Raw genomic sequence first — 16,892 nt, 5'->3', positions numbered from 1 at the left:
TAATATCCGTGTTACCACATACTCCAAAGTGACTCCGCATATTGTTATATACCCCTGAATTCATAGTATAGTATAGTATAGTGGTCATTGACCTTGGTTGCTGCACAGGCGACTGAGGTACGATTCCCACTCGCAGTGGTTCACTTGGCAAGTGAATGAACCTTCGCCCGGGTCAACCCATGCCATGTGAGGGGAATTGGGTAGTCAGTTCAACTCCAAGGTACTGACAAGGCGCTCATTGAAATCGTCTATAGTTGCGAAAATAGGCCTAAAAGCCTCCTGCAACTCAACCAAATAGAAAAAAATATATATAAATAGAAACTCTCTCTAATTCGATTTTCGAACGACAGATTAGTTACAGTGAGTTAGCTTTCTAGTTGAAGGGCGCGCTGAAGGGATCCACACTTGAAAAAAGCTCGGAAAATTTTGACTGTTTTATTATACACCTAATATGTGACTCGGACAAACTTGGAATGAAAATCTGATAGATTCGACGATTAGGTCAAAGTTAAAATATTCCTTAGCAGTTACCGTCCTCAAAAGCGCAAATACATAAACTCGCTAATACTTAATAGAGCCTGGGGCAGGGTGCCTGGGCGCTAATCTGATTTCCGAGAAATCGAAAAGAGCGCTAGATTTACAACGCGGGATTTTTCAAAAGGGTGGACAAAAAAATGGAAAAGAAGAGAAATTTCATGTTTGCATGCTTGCTCAAGCTGTATCAACTAATGGAAAAATAGAACAAATAGAGAAATCTTTTTATGAAGTTGATGATAAAACACTTTTCCTTTAAAAAGTAATTAGATCCTCATGGAAACTATATTTACAAAGTGAGCTTTTATGATTTATGCTTTTGTTTCGACATGAAAAAGATTTTTGTGTGAAAGTCTGATTGCTTTTGATTGATTGGATTTCACTTATTATAGAGAAAACATGATATAACAGAAGAAGACACATTTACAGATAGAGTATCAAATATTTTAAGACAGAAAGATGGCTAAAGTTCCACCACCAACTGGTAAAAACTTTTTTTAATACCATTTTATTTTTAGAATTTTAGAATAAGTTTTTATGTGGATAAACACATAGCACTGAATTCTCCTTTAAGAGCTGAAAATTATAAGTATAGTTAAAGTAATACTTGAAGAATTGTAAAGAATATCCATGCTTCCAGATTTTTCCTGAACGGGAGGAGCAGCGAGCTGCAATATTTTTTAGCAAAAAACACTGGACAATAGTGGATTTCCGAGGTAAAATGTTTTCTGAAATTCCTGGATTTCCAATACAAAAGCAATTGAAACTCGTGGATTTCCAACGATTTCCAATACAAAATCAAATTTTTGACGGAAAATTTATGAATATCTGATACTCTTTTGAAAATTTCATTAAATTATATGGAATTTCCAAGGGTTTGAATAAAATATTGAGTGGAACTTCTGCAGCACTTTAAAAAATTGACAGGATTTATTCCGAGTGCTTTTTTTATCTGAAAATTCCTGTCATCCACGTCTCATATATATATAAATTTTTTTCTGGAAGAGCCCAAATCTCTTTTTGGCAAAACATTTCAGGGTGGAAATATGTCAGCAAAAATTGTTTTTCGACTCCAGTCTGGCTTATGACATGAGCATGAAATTTGGACCAAAGTTCCACATCATTAAAATTATCATTTTCACATAAAACGATTTAAAATCTTGATGACGTCAGTGGAAATCAGCAAAATACCAAATTTTGCAATAAAGTGCTGACATCAGCAAAATTTCAAAGTATGTTTTTTTCAGAATGATCTTTTTGATAATGTGAACTTTGGTCAAAATTTCATGTATATACCATCAGCCAAACTGGAGTTATTCAAAAAACAAGTTTGGCTGACATCAGCAGTTTTTGGTTTTTGCTAAATATCTTTTTTTGGGTGAAAAAAATAGTTAAGACACTGCCATTACAGTGATCTACACTCCAATACGGTTCTTTCGATATATGAAGTGATATGATTTGACAAGTGGAAAGTGCTCAAAATTTCAAGATTATTATTGAACCCCTTTTCCCAGAAAGATTCTTTTTCTACCAAGATGTGATTAACAGATGACTTTTTTTAATATAAGACTGTAGAAAATTTGTTATCTGATTTAGTTTACCTCTAATTGTATTATATATGCTTTATTTTGAAATGTTTATAGCTGAAAAGAAAATTCGAATTGTCAAGAAACCAGTCACAATCATAAAAGAAATTGAAGAAGAAAAATTGAAGGTAAAAGATTTCATAGAACCTGAGAGAAAACCACCTGGTCGTAACAATGTCAGCAACCGCTTGTCTGGAGCTTCATTTAGCCACACTCCATCGCCAAAAATTGTACCAACAAAACAAGGTAAACGTACCTGCCGTAACTTTGTGTAATGCCGACAAATCTCACCTAATTTCGTCATAGCAGCAATCTGATATTTAGAATGTTTATAAATAAAACTTTCAGAGTAGACTGTTTAAAAAAATCACACTAATTACTTTGCAGACCAGATAGTTGCTATGACGGAATCAGACTAGGTATGTCAACATTACACTAAGTTATGGTACCAACCTAGATTGGCCATCAGCCTAGACCCCTTAATTCTTCTTTTCTAGTCCACCATGGCTGTTCATATTTCAATTTGGTTCTTCCAACCAGTGACATTAACCAGTGTATCATACAATGAATGTTGTCTTGCACTTTCATCTTTTTTATCTTCCTTCTGCATAGTTCGCATCCCCTGTTATGGGGAAGCAATGTTCAAAAAATTCAAAAAGGGGGGTAAAAGAGAATTTTCTGTAGAATGGGGGAACTTTTCAGACAGGGAAGTTCATCTATAGAAAGAGGGTAAAGCCATCAATGGTGTTATTTTTTGTGTTTTCCCAAATTAGAAGTTTCATTTTTGAATTTAGATTTACAAATGCAATGTCTTCTTTCCTTATGTTATACACCTCAAGTTCAGATTTCCTTATTATTTGCTTATTTCACTATTTGTTCTTTCCTTTTCACCGGTAGAATAATGGTAGGGTTTTAGAATTTTGAGGGGTTGCAGCATCAAATTTCAAAAGGAGGAAGAACCTAGGGTAGAGGGTAGCTCTAGTGTAAGGGGTAGCTTTAGGGTAGGGGGTAGCTCTAGGGTAGGGGTTAGCTCTAGGGTAGGGGTTAGCTCTAGGGTAGGGGGTTAGCTCTAGGGTAGGGGGTTAGCTCTAGGGTAGGGGGTTAGCTCTAAGGTAGGGGGTTAGCGCTCTAGGGTAGGGGGTAAGCTCTAGGGCAGGGGTTTAGCTCTAGGGTAGGGGGTAGCTCAAGGGAAGGGGGCAGCTCCAGGGTTAGGGGGAAGCTCCAGGGTAGGGGGTAGCTCCAGGGTAAGGGGTAGCTCCAGGGTAAGGGGTAGCTTCAGGGTAAGGGGGTAGCTTCAGGGTAAGGGGGTAGCTTCAGGGTTAGGGGGTAGCTTCAGGGTAGGGGTAGCCTCAGGGTAGGGGGTAGCTCCAGGATAAGGGGGTGAAATCCAAAGGACTGAAGTACAGTAATACAGCTATTATGACAATTCCCTTTATATGTTTCTGTAAGATGATAATTTTGATTCAAAACTTGTCGAATATATGATATAGATAAGGCTAAATTTTATAATTATATTGCCTTTTGAGTTTGCCTGGATTTAATTTAATTTAATTCTATCCAAGTTAAAAGCCTTAGTAATGTATTGTTGGTTTTCTTTAGTTTTTAAAAGATATTGTATACCCTTTTTGAGGTTTTCAACAAATGATTCATATGAAACTAGAGTATTCAATTTCGAAATTGTAATACCATTAGATTGGTAATCCCTATCGTAAACTCAGACATCTTTATTTTGTCATTAGTACTAAAGTTGGTTGACAGGACGTGTCAAAGCAGCTTAAGACTCAGATTTATTGTCAATTTTGACTAACTTGTCTGAACAATGTTATAATGGTTCATAAAAAAGTAGTTCCTTTAAGTAAATAGCAAATCTTCCCGTTTTTCAACACTTTTCTCAAAGAAAATTATTCATTTTTCAATATTTTGTCCTACATATAGCTCTCAAATTTTATTTTTATCTGTCCTTGACTAAAGTTCAAAAAAGGAAAGTGATTGAATGTCTTTCTAATGGAATTCTTGGAAAATGTTTCTGAAAAATCTAACTGTATAAAACTGCTTTATAGACATTACACGTCTTTTTTATAAGAACAAACTATACAATGTATAGCAATGTGCCCTCCCGGCTATTACCATAATGGCTTTATGGCAACTCCTGAACTTAGGCGCATGAGATGTACGGTTACACATTTTGTGGATTGCATTGTGGAGTCACAAGAAAGAGTGCTCAAACTGCGAGCAGTGAGCAATACATAATGCAAATAGCTTATCTGGCACCCAGATGGTGAAATTTTCATCCGACATACTAAAGCTCTGAAGGTCGGGAAAATCTTCAACATCTGGAAGGTTTACATTACGGAATTCTGCGAGACCGCGTTTGAAAAATTATATGGAGCTTGGAAACGATCAATCGCCGCAAGCTAGCACCAGATGCGAAATCGGATGCTTCTCTGAAAAAAAAACAAATCTGGTGCAAGTCATGTAAACAAATATAAACAAACCCTAGTTTAGCTTAATTCATATATAATTGCAACTTAAAACATGAATTTCTTGCTAATTTCTACTTGCCTGGACACAGTGGATAAAGATTACACTTACCTTCATTGTTTTCAGGACTTCAAAAGTGGATTTTCAATATGTAAAAAATTGCAAAATGGCCTGGCTGGGCGGGGATGGCACACAAAGTGAAGTTTCATCAAAAAATCTAAATATGATACTTAAAGTACTTCTACAGAAATTAACCAAGATATACTGGTTGATATTAAGCCATATTTGTATCTTTTTTACGATAAAATTTGTCTGTTTTGGACATGTTTGTACCGCTGCTAGAGACTTTTGTTGTCAGTCGTCTGGTGGTCAAAAGCCAATTTGAGGGCAGTACAAGATTATACCAACAAGAAAGTAACTGAAAAAGGTATAATAGACTTACCTAATATAGTTTCGTTAAGTTCTTTGATTTTGCCTTTGAGAAAATATCAGTAACAAAAAGAAACAAAAACAATCTTCTTTTCTGTGTGTAAAAACACTCTTCTAAAGTTCTAAGTTGGTGCACATTACAGAAAATACACTATATACTGAAAGTAATGACAAAAAGGTATAAAGAAATTCAAATTGCAAAAGAAATCCAGCAAAATTAACCAAAAACAACCAGTATCTATACATGAAAGTGCCTCCATCACTTCCCCTCCTTGAATTCGTAATTAGTTTATTATTGAGGCGCCAAAACTATAAAGAATTAGTTTTTGACTGCCGGCGCAGCACTCATTTTAGGGGCTTGTCGGGTTGAGTAGCAGTTTTCTCAAGCTATACGGGTAAGGACAGTTGAACCCGACTGAGGGTGCTGCACATCAAAGGCCGACTATCATTCCTCTCCGATGGGAAATTGGCCCGCTCCCTTTAGAGCTTTAGCGTGGGCGGCCGCCAATCCGCCATGGGAATATCAGATAAGCAAATAGCGAGCGTCTTAAATGAAGACTCTCCACCCAATCCAAGAGCGCTCAAGCTACAAAAGCAGTGAGCAAGAACAAACTATATAAGAACAGAGGGCTTCGCTAGCTAAAATGTTAAGAACAAGTTAAGAATATTTTTTAGGCTTAAGACCAGGGGGGGGTATCAAGTCAGTGTACTGGCCCATAGCTGGTGGGGTGGTGTATTTTTTAGGTTAAATTGAGTTAGTACAGTGTACTAAAAGGGTGGTCCTCTGAGAGAATACAATGAAAAAGTTAGTACAGTGTACTAAAAGGGTGGTCCTCTGAGAAAAATACAATGAAAATGTTAGTACAGTGTACTAAAAGGGTGGTCCTCTGAGAAAAATACAATGAAAAAGTTAGTACACTGTACTAAAAAGGGTGGTGTTCTGAATTGATACACACTGAGAAGTTAGTACATTGTACTAATTTCAGTGGTAAAAACACACTAACCCAGTGAATTCCCATGTATAGTTGCCCTAATTTGCCAGGTCCAAGCTGGTCTGAGACCTTCAAGTCAAGGCTGGTTAAGTTATACAAATTGGTACACTGATTTTCTCTAAAAGTTTCCTGGTTATTTGATTGGATTTGTTTCAGAGTCGCAGCATGTGCAAGTGGAGACCGACCTTAAGTCCAATCTTGTTTACGTTTTCTTTAAGGCCCTATCTACATTATGGCAACAACAAGAATTTGAATGTGTAAACGTTCGAATTGAAGCTTTCAAGTTATATAAAAACGAATCCGCTCTATTGTTTTATGTTTTTTAGTAACCTTGTTGGATTGATGTTAATTGAAAAAAATCTGTATATAAGTGAAATCACCGGGGGAAGAGGGTGAAAACGACCGTACGTTCGGCCAAAAATCAGGTCTCTAAAATTGGTCCCTTACAGTGCAGGAAAAATTTGGCTGAAAAGCGACCCTTATAGTGTAATTTTTCGAATTTTTTTGCCCTTTCAGGGCAAAATCTTTTGAAATTTCTCAAATTTTACCTCAAAATTTGATATTTTATAAAATTTTACAGGGAAAGCACCTTTTTATATATTTTGTATAATATTACATTTGATAAAAGATTTTCCGTTTCAGTTTGTGTACAATGTTATTAAGTCTTTTCATTTTTCAAAAAAGAAAAACTGCTACAGCTTGCCAGACAATCAGAAATCAAGTCACAAGAAGGGAAATAACTCAAAGTTGGTTTTGAGTGTTTTGACGTGCTAATTTCAGCTAATTTCACTGTATTTGATTGACTTTGCTTTGTCTGTTTCATTGTTTCAGTGTTTGTACTATATAAGGATTCAAGTATTTTAATATGCAAATCTTTCCTTTTTTATTTTGGTGCTTTTCTTAGCAAAATGCTTCAAAACCTTTGTATATGCTGGCAATTAAACTTATGTGGCCAAGAAGAAATTAGAACAGTGAACTATAAGGGGTGGTTTCTAAACTTATCTGATCAAAAAAACAGCTAGTACAGTGTACTGAAAGGGTGGTAATAAAAATCTAGTTAAAGAAAAACCTCAGTACAGTGTACTAAAAGGGTGGCATCAAAGCTCCGGCTGTGGTAGAAAGTTAGTACAGTGTACTAAAAGGGTGGTGTCAAAGCCCCGACCGTGAAAAAAAGTTAGTACAGTGTACTAAAAGGGTGGTGTCAAAGCCCCGACCGTGAAAAAAAGTTAGTACAGTGTACTAAAAAGGGTGGTGGTCTAATTTTTTGGAAAAAAATCCAAAAATCAAGTTAGTACCCTATGGTCCAGTACACTGACTTGGTACCCCCCCCCCTGTTAAGACTCAAAAAGTTAAGAACATCCGAAGGCTTCAAAAATTTTGGATGTTCTTATAAAAAACACATACAATACTATGAAGGATCTTTACTGAAATAAATGAAACAATTTCTTGATTATTTATTATTAAAGTCGTATCTTCACCATCTGTTTTCATTTCTTCATTTGTATACAAGACCCCCTGAATAATATACCACAACCATAAAAAATATTCAACAAAATGCTTATTTGATGAATGCTGTTTGCAGGGGGTTCACTCGTTGTGTGTATTGAATTTTTTATTCTTTGGTTTATAAATCGTGTGTATAGAGGCGTTTGTTATGTTTTTTTATGTCTGAGTGTATGTAGAAAAAGAGAAAGTGGAAAATGTGGTGAAAAGAGCAGTTAGAAGAAGAAGTTTTAGTTTTTTGTGTTTTGTTTATCTGAAAAAGAAAATGTCTGCAGAAGATTCTATGGAAGATGAGGATAAAATGAACAGAAAAAGTATGACTGTCAGCTTTAATTATTTGGACTTTCTGCAAGTGAAAATACTGATAATACTGACTTTATTATTATGTTACCTAGAAAATTCTTTTGGTTGGAGAATTAACATTCGAGACTTGTCATCTTCGAAATATTAATTACCTTAGTTAGGTTGAATCGGGTTTCAGTGAAAGTTATTTTTGTAGGACGTACATATATATAAAGTTTAAATTGAATTTTTTAAACTTCGCTGTAACAATAATTTCTTCTTTTTTCTTTTTCATGTTCATCTTTCACTCAACATTACAGTCAGCAAAGAGGTATGTATTCTTTTGTTTTTCTTTCACTCTACAATACACATTTTTTATGAGAACGTCAAAATGGCGAAACTCTTCAGGTGTTCTTCAACTTCTTGAATTTCAAGCCTGAAAATGTTATTTTAAAAAAGTGCATTGTTTTGCTTGTTTTTCATTTTCAGACTCTTCATTTCGGTAAACAAGGAGATTTTGGTATTGAGAATTTCTAAAAAACTTCCTTGAATTTCAAGTTTTTTTTATAAGAACAAACTATATAATAAGGCCAAAATGTTAAGAGCAAGTTAAGAACATTTTAAGGCTTTGTGGACTCAAAAACACCCTATTTCTTAGGAAAATGTTCACAAAACGGTCAAAATAAGAACATGTTAAGAACATTTTTAGGCTTAAAACTCAAAAGTTAAGAACATCCGAAGCCTTTAAGAATTTTGGATGTTCTCATACAAAAAACGTATTAAAGTTTCAATTTAAATGGTCAATAGTTTTTAAGGATATTGTGACCATCTTTTATTCGGATATCACATTTACAGAAATCTATTTACAATTTGAAATTGTAGGAATTTTTATTAGGACCCTCATTTGAGGATAATAGGGGGGACTTTGAGTTTTGTGAAGAAGTTAATGTTTAGGCTTTTGAAAAATTTTGAGGGTTTTCCTCCCCAAATTATATACCAGCTAACATTCCTCATAGAGTAAAATCTTTGTTTGGAATATGATTACGAGAACAATATATTCTACCTCGAGACTCTGTGGTTTTAGTTATGCAACATCTATTTTTCAGTTTACATCATTCCTCTTTTAATTAAGGTTTTCATCAGTTTCTATCTATACTTTTTGAGAATCTATTTAAAAGATCATTTCTAATAGTGCTCCAACCTTTAATTCGATACACCATGCCAACTCGACCACCTTTTTACATAACACTCTCCTGGCAATATCATGTTTGATTATAAGAAAAAACAATGCATCCTGGTCCATAAGAAACCTTATGCAACAAAATTCAGCTACCAAGCTATAATGAACTTAGCCTTGTACCAGTGTTTAAACTAAAGCTTATTGCCAGTTTTCTAGATAAAGAAACTTAGAATCTTCCTCAGGAACATTTTTAAACAAAAAATCAGTCTAGTTATAACATGTTAGCAACTATTTAGAACATATCATGTATATAGATTCTTATAAAAATATATTTTTTAATATTCTGCTCCAGAGACGTTTCCACATAATGTTTGTTAATTATAGACATCATTTTCAAAAGACCACATTGTAATTGCAAGTACAATGCTAAAAATTTTCGTATAAAACATGACCAATAGTTATACTCAACTTCAGTTCTTCAGTGCATCACCATCAAGAAATAAGAAAATTTATTTTCATTTTCACGAGATTGAAAAATTTATAAATAATGAGAATTTTCGGACAATATGTTATGAGGAATTCACGCAGGCGCTCTAGCAGGGATAAGGTATTCTATTTTGTCTGTCTCTTTTTCATATTTTAAATTATGTTTCAGTTGTGAAATCTTCATCTTCCTTCCTTGTTCTTAACATTAGTTTTGACCATTTTGTGAATATTTTTGACCATTTTCCTAAGAAATAAGGCGTTTTTGAGTCCACAACAAGTGGAAAAACTTTAACTTGTTCTTTTTTAACATTTTGGCCTGTGAAGCCTTGTGTTCTTATATATTTTGTTCTCATAAAAATAACGTATATTTTTTCAATGTTTTCAAGTTGATTTGATCGCTTTTATCACACAGCTTCACAGCTTAGCTGTTTTATGCTGGAATTTACTAATTCCAGTCAGTCTAGTATAAGGGTCTTTCTTAATTGTCCTTTTTAAAGAATGATACAGGTTTATTTATAAGAACACACTATATGACCAAAATTATAAGAAGAACAAGCTAAGAATATATTGAGGCTTTGCGAACTCCAAACACCCAATTTCTTAGGGAAAATAGACTAAACTGCTCACAAAATGGTGAAAATAAGAACATGTTAAGAACATTCCTTGGCTTAAACTCAAAAAGTTAACAATATTCGAAGGCTTCAAAATTTTGGATGCTCTTATAAACAAAAACTTTTAATAAGAAAGAATATGCCAAATTTGCCCCTTTTTTTCGATAGATATTTTCTAACATCCAGTTTTAGATAAATTTTAAAAATAGTTACAGTAGTTGCTGTCTACGTTTTTCTATTAAAAAACTCAAACATTTTATCATTAAAAACAAAGGAATTCTTTCAATTTTCAGACTCTTGGTGTGGTTAAAAGCGAAGTTCTTATAAATAATTTTGGTTACCATGACTACATCATCTTGAAATCTCATTAATTTGTATCATTATGATGACTTATTAACAAATAATTATATTCAATCTTTTGTTGTGTCACACAATCAAATTGAAATGGGAGTAGTATAAGTAATTGATTCCAAAGGGTTAGTTCACGTTTTGTGACTTGGTGTAACGTTTGACAGTCAGTGATTGTGTTGTGTTGTTGTGTGCGTTGGATTTTTTTTGGAAAATTTTGCAAAATGCAGGAGGTATGTGATTTTGAAAATTTTTTTGTTTCGGCTATTTTTGTATTGTTATTATGTTTCTCTTTGTTATTGTTCTCTATCTTTCTACGTTTTTCTATCTAGGTAACAAAGTGTAATGAATTTCATACCCAGAAACATTGATAGTAAATTATACTACACGAAATTCATAAAAAAAGTCGCTTTTGATTTCTAAAGTTAGGCTTCTTTTCCAAAAGGCTTTAAATTTAAACTACATGAAAATGGATTTGGTTTAAAGTAGGGCCCCTTTTCCAAATGGCTTAAATGAAAGATGGGTTCTACTTATGATTTTTCACTATATAAAACGGACTGGGTTTTGGATTCCTCCCTTCGATTGAAGTTTACATTAATTCACTTTGATCTCACAATTTGACATGTCCAGGTCTCTATAATGTTATTGTTTAATAGCAAAATAGTGAAAATTTGTTTTGAAAGGCTTCCTAATGAAAATAAACACTAAGTGTGATTGAATCATTGATTTGAATGTTTCGAGTTTAAGTCTTTTTAAGTTCTCTATTGGATACTATCATCTTAAACTACAAGGAGAAGGGTTTTGGGTAGTAGAGAATTTTGTTTTTAATTTTTGTTAGAAAGTGTAAGGTTTTGAGGAAAAAGTAATATAACTTGAAATGAATTATCCTGATAGAAAAGGACGGAAAAAGGTATATACATATTTTTTAGACTTTCTTCTCTCTATGTTAATTTTTAGCGATGAATGGTTCAAAAGTCATCCCATCCAAATTCTCAATTTTTTAGATGCTTATAATGACATATATTTTAAGTAATGTTCGTTGACTCCTGAAGACCCTTTATTTAGTATTGAGTAAAACAATAATATTCTCAATTATTATGCACTTTAGTCCACGGCGTTACTTAGGAAAAGCCGCGATTGTAACTTTTAAATTGAATTTCTTGTCTGACATAATTTCTCAAATTGTACCATATAAGATTTCCCTCGAATTCCCCTGGTATTGGAACATGTGTTTTGATTTGTCATAAAACAGGAAAGACTGAAAATACACAAAACTCAAACTAGCAGAAGAAAGAATAACCTTCCTGACATACGACAGACCTTCGTCATTGTATAAAAAAGCACGAACTTTAAAACACAACTGTTGTATATCTCTCGTATTGAGCCAAATTTCGTATTTATAAACTACTTTATTCTCTGTCATACTGGGGTGAATTTCAATCTTGATGTTGTTACACTGTGACAGCATGGTCAGAGGGTGTTTTAATTTTCATGATTTCATCTATCATTGAGTTTTTCTACCATTTACTTTATTGTGGAATAGCATTTTGTGATTTAACTCTTTTTTCTGATGTGAGATTTCGATTTGGTTTACGTAAAGTTCAAGCACAGAAGCGTTTTCATTTTATTTGAATAAAATAAATTCTATTCAAATAAAATAAAAACGCTTCTGTGCTTGAACTTTATGTTGGAAATATTCAGGAGGATCAATAATGATTTGGTTTACGCTTTTATAGTTATTTGTGCTGCGTTTTATCAAGTTCCAATTCTTTACTCGCTTACCTCAATTTTTTTCTCTAAATATTAATTTGTTGTTATTTACAGTTTAAACATAAACAAATTTTATTGAAAAAAAACAAAATAAGCAATAATTAACATGACGGTAAGATTATTAAAGATATTTTTATTTATAATTTTGAAAAAGAGGCGCGCCTCTATGCTGACAATCCATAATAAACAAAAGAATATCTCAACAGTTGTGCTCGTGCGGCGATAGTCTAGATATAGACTAATAATTTAAAATTCCAGGCCAATAATAAGCTTCACCCATGTCGTTCTAAATCCACCTAATTATCAAACACTAAAAGGTGAACAGTACTGCAAAAGAGAAGTACGCTCGTCAAAAGAGGGAAAATTCTTAGTCTAGTAATAAGACCATTATTCAAAACACTCTCTCGCGCGGTTTTTTTATAGCAGACATACTCCTATTTTTTAGTTTTTAGGAGAATTGCCTCTATTTTGCGTAATAAGAATATTGGTCTGGAAATCGAGACTAGTGCGGCGCTAAAGGGAGAGAAAGTTGTTCATTCTTTTGTTTTAAAATGCTGAGTAAGCAAATGGAAGGAGATAAATTGAAGGACGTTAAATGACGTCCTTTAAGAACTTCATTGGAAAGGGTTTTATTTTTCATCATTACACGTCATTTTTATAAGAACAAACTATGCTTTCGCTGGCCAAAATGTTGAAAACATTTCAAGACTTTTTGGACTCAAAAACACCCTATTTCTTTGGAAAATGGTCAGAAATATTATAAACACCCGATTTCTAAAGAAAATTGACAAAAATACTCATAAAATGTTGAAAACAACAACATGTTAAGAACATTTTTAGGCTTAAAACTCAAAAAGTTACGAACATCTGAATGCTTTCAAAATCTTGGATGTTCTTATAAAAATACGTGTAGTGGCAATAAAACAAAACATTGCGTCATGATGATTCGTGTGTCGTGATTGTCAGTCTTCATATCCATCATATCAACATCCTTTTTTTAATATCGCGTTTGTCTATGTGATTGAATGATTGATGATAGACACGATACACGTTTTTGTATAAGAACATCCAAAATTTTTGACGCCTTCAGATTATCTTAACTTTTTGAGTTCTAAGCCTAAAAATGTTTTTAAAATGTTGTTAATTTCACCACTTTATGAGTATTTTCCAGCAATTTTCTAAAGAAATTAAATGTTTTAAAATCTATTAAGTCTTAAAATGTTCTTAGCTTGCGCATAATATTTTGGCCATCGAAGCCTTTGTGTTCTTATATAGTTTGTTCTTGTAAAATAAAAAAACGTGTAGATATGCTAGGGATTTAAGCTATTACAAAACTTATACGTGATATCAAAATAAATGCCATTTTTTTCGAACGCACGAGATGAATAATAGTAGTCAAAAGTAAAGTTGATTTTGACTTGGTTTTGACTTGCAATTTTGAAATTTACCAATCTGAACATCGACAAGCATGATTAAGGAGAGAGTGATAGACAAATAATTAATACTACGTTTTATACATTAGTTTATAACACTAGTTTAGAATATGTTATCTGATAATTTGGTGATGTAAGGCCTGCAGTTTCCTTACCCTACCCAACACACTCTGACGGATCTCTCTCTTTAGTTGATAGCTTGAATGGATAAGTACAGTGGAGTTTCTTAAACTCGAACCTCTATAACTCGAACAAGTTTTATAGTCCCTTCAGTTAACAATACCTTAAAAGCCTTAATTCCAAATTTCCTAAACTCCTAAACAGGCTCGTGTTTGAGTTGTGGAGACTTTACTGTAATCAGTTTTTCAGTTTTTGAAAGTTGGTTATTGAGCATTTAGTGCAGTTTAATTCAATTTTCCGTTCGTAAGAAGTAATACCGAGTTTATGTATCGGCGGATATCGAGGGCGACGGTAAGTGAAATGATACAAAACAAAATCGATAATTGATGTACGGCTCTATATCGCCTTTGCTCACCTAAACAGACGACGATATTTTGGTTTTTTTTACCGTCGTCGAGCAAAGTGGACGGTGATTTTGGAGACATGTCAACTTTGCTTTATACCGTTTCCCTCGATTTATCTCGAATACATAAACTCGCTAATAAAAAGACCATAGTTCGGATGGTGTCAGACTGATCAGATAAGATTTATCCTTGTTATATAAATTTTCAATTCTTTTGAATCAATGTGGTATCCTATCTAACGGAGTGTGGTTTTGATATCTTTAGAAGAGATGTTGAAATATAGATCCTACAAACCCATCCCATAGTCATAGCTTAAAGAAACAGTTAAATAAAGTTTTGGGAACAAATAATCACAATGTGAGTTCTTTTGCCAGTGAAGTCAAGTAAGCTTTGATAAAGCCTACATTCCATATTATTCCTAGACTATAGGGGGTAATGTGATAAAAAAACAATAACATTGCCTAGCGCATCCCCAAGACGAAGAGGTAAATTACTGATTAAAAATAAAAGTTTTTTCCAATGAAGTCAAGTAAATTTTGAAAAAGTTTAGCCTTATTTCATAGTTTATTACTTTAGAGAGTAATGGTATAAAAACACTAGCATTGCATTTCACGTTGCAAAGAGGGGGGTACTACATACCCGGGTAAACCAACGTTTTGTTGAAGGACGACCCAGTAGCATAATATATAATGCCTTTGGCTATCATAATTTTAATTTTATTTTCAAATACTTATCCAAGCGAAATTGTAATTCATATGTTGGTCTGTCTTTAATCGTTTTTCCAACCTATAGCCTACAACCTTTTGAATCTAAACATTTTCATATGTGGATCAAATTACGACATATCATTGGTCTTAAGTTTCAACAAGAAAGTCCATTTTCTCGTAGGTGCTAATCCTAAATTATAAAGAATCCGAATGAAATTCACAGTTTATGTTTAGTTACATAGCTACTTTTCAGGCGCTTAATGGTCACTTTTTTTAACTGTTTCGAGGTTTTTAAGCCTTCGACTGGAACGTCAAGTGAAACTTTAACTATTGGCTTTAGTGTAAAACTATAGTATAAGACTAAGCTAAACCTATAACTCTTAAATTTGATCAGACCTAATGGTGTAAAAGCTTTGTTTGTGACCGTTACTTTTGAACGCGGTTTTTCTGAGTTAAATCATGTTTTTTTATTTATCCAAAAGACTTTTCACGGCTGAAGAAGCTCCTCATCGATTTCCAAGACAGTTCAACGATTTTCGGCTTTAGGATCTTTAGCTTTCAAGAAGTAAAAAAGAAATATGGATAAAAGTTTAGGTCAATTTTTGTTAACTTAACTCGGTCCAAGAGAAACTCAAAGACATCAAAATCAGTGTTTCATGTTTAGTGCTAACACTTTTCTTTTAAAAAAGACGCAAAATTATCCGGAAAAATTCTTGAAACCCGTGAAAAATGTTACCATGTAGCACTGAAATTATGAATCACTTTTCAAGCAAATTCTATGAATTTATTATCCTCGCTTGTTGGGTTAGTGTTTTAAAAGTTAGTAGAGTTGACTCATACACGGTCACACGATAATAATACAAAATGTAATTTTTTGAGAGCAACCGGAGACAGCAAGAGTGTTTTCAAGTGGGATTACTTGAACCTGAATACAGAAAATGTAATAGGTTACATACAAAAATCTATGTAATTTTGACAAACTGACAAATAATCACAGCCATTAACATGAGGCAAAACGTCTTTTGTTTTGGAACCTCTTCCATGGACATCCTTAGCCAAAATACTGTAATGCTCAAGATTCTATTTCTCAAAGACTGAAGCACTTTTCTTTCATTTCTTGCTCTGGGATAAGGAGCATGTACCCGAAATAGTTTTAAAGGGTTTTTAATGCTGCTGAAAAACTATTTGTAAACTAATTGATTTTTAATAAATGAAACGTTAAAACAGTTTCTACGAATCTTTAGCATTCCATGGCATATTTCAGCCTGTTAATTGAATAGCTTTTGCTCAGCTAGGTTACTCAGCAATCACATGAAACAACCAGTTATTTGGAGAGAAGCTATAAAGTAACATTTTGTGCAAATTAATAGGAAGAAAGTCCTTACAAAATAGCTAGATTTCCCAGGAATCTGATTGGTTAAACATTACAAATCACGGATTCTGATTGGATAAGAGTTAAACTGTTCTGATAGTAATGTTCTCAGTACGTTTAAGCTGAGATTGGGTTTTTCTCCCTTTCAATTGTACCTTAAATATTTACATTATAACATTTACCATGCCTCACCCCCTGAACGTAGTCATCTTTTCACTTATTTTATACCAGAAATCATAACTTTTTTAGGGGGTAATAAAATCATTATTTCGAATGTAAACAAAGCATCATGTTACAGTATAAGGTTGGCAAAATCCTTGACGAAAAAAACAAACTGTAATTCCTTTTTTTTATTGTATGTATCAACATTCTGTGTTGATGAATTTTTTGTTTTGTTTTGTTTTGTTTTGTTTTTTTATATTCGTGAGTCGAATTTTATCAGTGGGAGGTGGTGTTTTACAGCAAGGATTAAAGTTTTTTTTGGTAGAAGAGTAGTGCCTAAAGGCTTTTGATTTTATAACTTGGCTATGTAGTTTAGACTTTATAATTCTTATAGGCAAGTCATCGAATTTTATCAGTGGGATGTGGTGTTTTACAGCAAGGATTAAAGTATTTTTTTTTTGGTAGAAGAGGAGTGCCTAAAGGCTTTTGGTT

General features: G+C 33.3%; 1 protein-coding gene across 6 annotated transcripts in view; it reads left to right on the top strand.

Annotated features, from left to right (window-relative positions):
* Positions 1-912: 912 nt before the first annotated feature.
* The window catches only part of LOC136817701 (septin-1-like), a 30,087-nt gene continuing 14,107 nt past the window's right edge, over positions 913-16,892 (top strand). The window contains exons 1-3 of one of the 6 annotated variants that reach the window (XM_067074015.1): positions 913-1,018; positions 2,178-2,366; positions 8,128-8,138. In XM_067074015.1, coding sequence (XP_066930116.1) covers positions 994-1,018; positions 2,178-2,366; positions 8,128-8,138 — 225 coding nt within the window. In that variant the 5' untranslated portion in view covers positions 913-993. Of the gene's footprint in view, positions 1,019-2,177; positions 2,367-7,715; positions 7,840-8,127; positions 8,139-9,539; positions 9,595-10,599; positions 10,666-11,270; positions 11,343-12,254; positions 12,315-16,892 lie in introns of those variants that run through there. The other 5 variants (XM_067074016.1, XM_067074018.1, XM_067074023.1 and 2 more) reach the window with 5 other exon arrangements.

This window comes from Clytia hemisphaerica, unplaced genomic scaffold (genome assembly GCF_902728285.1).
Source record: "Clytia hemisphaerica strain Z4C2 unplaced genomic scaffold, Clytia hemisphaerica genome assembly, whole genome shotgun sequence".
Classification (NCBI taxonomy): domain Eukaryota; kingdom Metazoa; phylum Cnidaria; class Hydrozoa; order Leptothecata; family Clytiidae; genus Clytia; species Clytia hemisphaerica.
Note: the sequence above shows the minus strand (reverse complement) of the source record. Positions and strands in the feature narration are given on the sequence as shown.